Source organism: Muscardinus avellanarius, assembly GCF_963383645.1.
Source record: "Muscardinus avellanarius genome assembly, chromosome: 18".
NCBI classification, from domain to species: domain Eukaryota; kingdom Metazoa; phylum Chordata; class Mammalia; order Rodentia; family Gliridae; genus Muscardinus; species Muscardinus avellanarius.
Window position 1 is genome coordinate 5,805,990 of NC_137804.1, and position 6,000 is coordinate 5,811,989.

Sequence of the window (6,000 nt, forward strand, 5' to 3'; positions counted from 1 at the left end):
GACAGTGGCTCTTGGTGTTCACACAGCTGTGGGATACCCCCTCTTTGTTATATTCAGCCATTGAGTATCTTTTTTCTATTTTTGCCTTTGGAATATTTTTTTATTTACATGCAGCCGATGCGGGTTAACTAGGTGGCTGTGTGCCCGTGCAGACGGCAGCCTGGGGGAGGCTGTTAAGAGGGCGTCTAGGAATGCTTTCAGCTAGTAGTTTGCAGGGTGTGAAAACATTTTTCTTTTCGGTGGCTTGAAATGGCCCCCTTGCACGGTTCTTCCCGAGGCAATCTGGCTGGGATGGGTAGCAGAGGAGGCAGAGGGCCTGGGACTGCCCCCAGCGCCACCCCATCCCGGCAGCCTTCTGTCTTTCCCTTCTCTTTCATCTTGACCTCCCGAGTGGCTGGCCCTGGGCACCCTTGGCCGCCGGGAGGGATTCTTGCCCACGCTACAAGTAGCCCTGTGTGGCAGCTGTGGAGTGGCTCTGCTCCGGCACCTGAGGATCTATCTTGAGCATAGGGTGTCTATCTGTGTGGCTGTGAGTCTAGATGACACCCTTATCTGTAGATGGAACTAGAACTCCCGGCCTCCCAGGCCACGAGAACAAGCGTTGGTTTCAAGTGAGGTGTGCCCAGCGGAAGCTCAGGACACCCCATACATTAGAGGTTCTGAGATGCTGCTCCGCAGATACACTCCTGAACCCAGGTCTCCTGAGATGCTTGGCCTTGGAACATTTCCCCTCGTTCAGCACCCGCGACACCCCAGGTCCTCGGGGACACGCTCCGGTGTCGTTACAGACCTTGGTCCGTGTCATCTGAGTCTCGGGGTCTGGTGTCACATAGGAGATAGGCACCTCTGCTTCAGACCTCTGTGTGGACTCACCGTGTTCTGAAATGATACCTGCGCGACCCAGTTCCCCTCCCTGGCCCCGCAGCCTCTCGAGTTTGCTTTTGCTGGCAGGATTTAGAAAACCCAAGTCAAGGGGGTGGCGGTCGTTCCTCCCGCTGTCTCCGGGTGCCTCTTTAATTTCACTTTGCTTTTCCCTTGCGTGGGTCCTGCAGTGGGTTAGACATAGTCTCATTTTCCCTAAGCTTGTGTCCTCCCTGTTCCCAGTGGTCTGCATTTGGTCTACAGTTGGTACATGTTACCCACCTCCTGTGTTTATCTTGCTAGTATTCCCCTCTTGAATTTGTAAAATGATAGTGTGTTGAAGGTGGCACTTGGCATTGGTTGATTAAAATAAAGACTTGGCCACGAAACATCCCTGACATGGTGTGGCATTTTACTTTGAAAAGTGACTGTTGGAGCCAGGCGTGGTGGCAAATATGTGATCCCGGCAACTCAAGAGGTTAAGGCAGGAGGATGGCCAGGCCAAGGCCAGCCTGGGCCGCTTAGCAAGACGGTATCAAAATAAAAATTAAACAGGGCTGAGCCAGGCGCGGTGATCCCCGCCTTTAATCCCAGCCCTGGAAGGCTGAGACAGGAGGATCACAGGTTCAAGGCCAGCTTCAACAATTTACGAGACCCTGAGCAACTTAGCAAGACCCTGTTTCAAACAAAATATTAAAAGGGCTGGGGGTGTAGCCAGCTTGGAGGTAGAGTGCCTTGGGTTCAGTCCCTAGCACCAGGAAAACAAAACCAAAATGACATTTGTTCCTTAAATTGGTGCCCCTCTGGGCATGGTGGGTGGAGCCTTGGAGGGGGATGCCAGCCATGCCCTTGGACGCCATGCTAACCCTCCCTCTCCTGCCCCTCCCTCTTTTCTCGCCCAGGTTCTGCCACCCTCCACCACTGGCAGCAGTTAGCCCAGCCTCACCTCGGGGGCATCTTGGACCCCCGGCCCGGTGTGGTCACCAAGGGCTTCCGGACGCTGGACGTTGACCTGGATGAAGTGTACTGCCTTAACGACTTTGAAGAAGACGATACAGGTGACCACATTTCCCTCCCGGGCCTAGCTACCTCCACGCCAGTTCAGCACCCAGAGACCTCAGGTGAGAGGTCCCGCGCACGCGTGACTGTCTCAGGCAGCAGAAGTTCCCCGAGCCGGCCTCAGACTTCCCCCGAGGAGATGCAGGAGCCGCCAGCCGAGGAGGAGGAGGAGGGGTCTGGTGAGGGCACCGCACTAAGTCCTGTAAACCTGGCACCTTTACCGGAGGCAGAGTTTTGGGCCGTCCTCACCTCTGTCCCGGGCACCATCCGTAATGCCTCTCTGTCTGTAGCTTCCGCTCGTCTGTGTGGGTGACGGTGACGGCATTCCCAGGAGCCGAGCCTCCTTTTTGTAACCAGTGGGTGTAGCCCCTGCCCCTCTTGGAGGCGCGTGGCCCAGCAGGGCTCCCAAGGCGGGAGCAGGAGAGGCTGCTAAAAAACAGTGGGTCCCCGGGTCCCAAGGACACCAGCATACTTCTTCCTGTTGCGGACATCACCCCCGGGTCTCAGGCAGATTCTAGAATGCCCCAGGGATTTCCAAGCTGGACTCAGCTAAGCTCGGTAGTTCCAGGCGAAATGATGGGTGCTGGGTCATTCTGAAGGCTAATGAAAGAATCTGTTACCTGTACGCCTTAAAATAAATAGAAAGAGGGCCGGGCGTGGTGGCGCACGCTTGTAATCCCAGCATTCGGGAGGCTGAGACCGGAGGATCGTAGTTCGCGGACAGCCTCAGCTACTTAGTGAGGCTCTTCGCAACTCAGAGAGACCCTGTTTCAAAACATAAAAATACTAAAAAATAGGACTGGGGGTGTAGCTCGGAGGTAGAATGCCCTGGGTTCCATCCCCAGTACCGCAAAAAAAAAGTAAATAAATAAAAATAAAAATAATAAGAAGCCCAGAAAAGGTTCAGGAGTTCAGACAACACTTGATGCTCAGCCTGTTGACTTTCCTAAATTTAGTGAAGGTGTATACCTGGGCTTTTTTTGTCTAGCTCCTACCTTTGTTCAAAGTGGGATTAAAAAAAAAAAGCCATTAACCAAATAAGTCCTAACAGAACGTCATTACGGCTTTTCCTGATGGAAGATGCTAGATGAGTCTAGGACAGCGCTCGGGGTCCCACCCCTGTGCCAGTTGTGAAGGTTTGGCTATGGGTTGCGGGACTGCCACGGGGATACAGAGCTTTGTCCTGAGGTCCCTAAGAGCCGTGGCATTGTGTCCCAGATGGTACACCTTGCCCGCCTGGCTTCTGCCGAGAAGACGAGGAGCTTTTAGGGCAGGAGGGGGCCCAGAAAAAGAGGGACCCCCTGGGTGGTCTCTTACGGCATTCCGAGACACCACATTTGAAGAAAAGGCGTTCATCTCTGGGTTTTGTAACTTTGATTTGCCAAGGCCCAAACTCTCCCCACAAAATACAGGGCAGGACAGAGCTGGGGTCCCCTAGAGTGTCTCCATCCTCTGGCTGGTTTCAGACACCTGCGGCCCAAGGGAACAATCTATCTTTCTTTCTTTCTCTCTTTCTTTCTCTCTTTCTTTCTTTCTTTCTTTCTTTCTTTCTTTCTTTCTTTTTCTTTCTTTTTAGAGGAGTCATAGGTAAAAAGAATTATTCAGCACTTGGATTTATTTATGGTTTGATTTTTTTAAGCAGCTAAGTAAACAGATGAAGCTTGTCAGGATTAAAAACATTTATTATTTCGAATCTACACGCTCAAGAAAGGGCGGCTGGCTGCGGTGTTAACCCAGCTGTTGTACCCAGTGGCCATCCGGATGGCAGGCATCCACTGTGCTGAAGGTAACAGGTGGACTTAGAAAGCTCCAAGAAACACCACTAGGCTCATCTTCAAGACGTTATAGAGAAGGAACCACGCTTATCACATCTTGGTGGACAGAGGGGGAGAGAGGACCCGTTCTGAGGACCCGAGCCCTGAGCATGTACCATAGGCAGTGGCCGCTCTTCCTTCTCCTCTCTTCCTCTCCCTTCCTTGCTGAAACCCCCAGCACATCCATCCCAGAAACTATATTTGAGGAGGTCCAGGTTCAAGGTGTGTGGTCAGAAAGGGATAATCTGGTTTGCACAAGGTAATTTAGGAAAGGGCTCATTGTTTAGCTAACCCAGAGTTCTTTTTTTTTTAATTACTTTATTCATGCACCAAAATTGTACATCATAGTGAGGTCCATGTAAAGCAAGTTTTCTAGGCGACACTTGTCTCTTCGTGTGGGGAGATAGGTGCTCAGTGATTTGATGCTTTTCCTCCTCTGTGGGGAGTGACAACCATTTGGATGTGAGGAGTGTAAGAAGTGTTCCCTTCTTTAAATAAATCAGCCCGGAGCGGCTCCCGTGCATCCCCGGGGAGTCTGGGCAGACAGCCAAGCCTCAGGGCTAGGCCGGGCATCCGTCTCCTTACCTGTGCCGAGCTGGTTCGGAACCGACTCCAGTTCCCTCACGCGCACTTCGGCGCAGTCCTGGGACCTGCTGTCTGTCTGGGAAGATTCCCTAGGGAGAAACTTTGCAGACAGGTGATTAACCTTTGTTCTTACCGATGTGATAGGGGGGAGTCTGGAAAGACTTGTACATCAGGCACTTTGGTTTAGAGCCTCTGTCCACTGGGGAAAGAAAAGGTTTTGAGCAATAAAAAATATATATTGATATGTTAATGTATTGCTTGAAGCATCATTTGATGATTTTTAAAAACCCCATGTCTGAAAAAGGATGATTCCATGTGATTGTATTGTAAATAATCTAGATGATTAAAATGTATTGTTTTAAAACAACTTTTAGATTATAGTTTTACTTTACTTCAGTGACGTGTTTTATGTTTTAATTCACGTAGAAAGCACATCTGGTTGGAAACAGTCGGTATTATGCCCTTGTCAGTATTCTATGTTTTATCTTATTTTGTTTTATTTTATTTTGTTTTATTTTATTTTATTTTATTTTATTTACTTTTGTGGTACTGGGGATGGACCCCAGAGGCATTCTGTCTCTGAGCTACACCCTAGCCCCATTTTATTTTTTATTTTGAAACAGGGTCTCACTAAGGTGCCAAGGCCAGCCTTGAATCTGCAATCCTCCTGTCCCAGCCTGAGATTACAGGCATGCACCCACCAGCATGCCTGGCAGAAGTATCCTATGTTTTAGAGTCTTATGTGTGGAGAGGAGCCTGCACGTGGTTAGGGTTGGGGTCAGGGTCACACAGCTCAGTCAGTGGTTGGCTGATTAATTCCAGTTGAATTATCTTAGATTCCTTGATCTAAGGTAAAAGAACGGTGGGATTAGAGCAACAGCTATGGAAGGAGTTGGAGGTCAGGTTGAAATGCTGCCCACGGGGCTCATTATATGTGGGGGAGCACCCTGAAACTGGCTGATGGAGACCCAGGCATCTTGTCGGGTGGTGACCCTGCAGGCGTGTGATAATTGGGGCTGAGGTTCTAAAGTCAGTACAGAGGGCAAAGGTCACTCTTGGTCAAACAGACCTTGACTACTAGCCTACATCTGCATCATCTGGCCACCAGAGGCTCAGACCCAGAGTGGGCTTGTCGGCGCCCTCCTTGGTGCGTGGCTCCACATTCTGTTCGGAAGAGGGCTCAGAACATCTCTTGGAGGAGAGGAGCCAGGGTACTCCTGCGCAGGCCAGAGGCCAGCCAGATCAACTCTGCGCCCTCACCAACCAGTGCCCTGTCTTGCTCTGGGTCCCTCCGCCATCCTGACAGGCAGCAGGTGGGTCTAGGAAGCTCCAAGAAGCACCACTAGGTGCGTCTTCAAGAAGTTGTATGGAAGAAATACAGCTTATCACATCAACAGCGACCTCTGCTGACATCAGAGGCCCCCGGGAGGCAGGGGCGCGCCGTCACGGCCCTTCTGTCTTGGCGTTGTCCTGGCGTAGGGAAGTTCCTTCTCAGAGTCTCCCCGAGGCTGGTGGCTGGACGCTGAGTCCACTCTCTGATTCGAGGGAACACCTCTCCATCTGATTCCCAAGGCTCCCACGTGGGCTGCTGACCAGGGGCACCTGCACCCGGCCCTTCTCCAGTGTAGGGTCTCTCGTGGGTGCACAGAGCCGTCAAGGTTGGGTGGGACGCACCGTAGGA

At 51.4% G+C, this 6,000-nt stretch overlaps 1 protein-coding gene across 5 annotated transcripts in view; it reads left to right on the plus strand.

Annotated features, from left to right (window-relative positions):
* TRAK1 (trafficking kinesin protein 1) overlaps nt 1-6,000 on the plus strand; it is a gene marked incomplete at both ends in the record, with an annotated part of 112,480 nt that overhangs the window by 96,631 nt on the left and 9,849 nt on the right. For 3 of the 5 annotated variants that reach the window (XM_080715647.1, XM_080715650.1, XM_080715649.1), the window contains one exon: nt 1,764-1,982. In XM_080715647.1, coding sequence (XP_080571773.1) covers nt 1,764-1,982 — 219 coding nt within the window. The remainder of the gene's footprint in view (nt 1-1,763; nt 1,983-6,000) is intronic. The other 2 variants (XM_080715648.1, XM_080715651.1) reach the window with 1 other exon arrangement.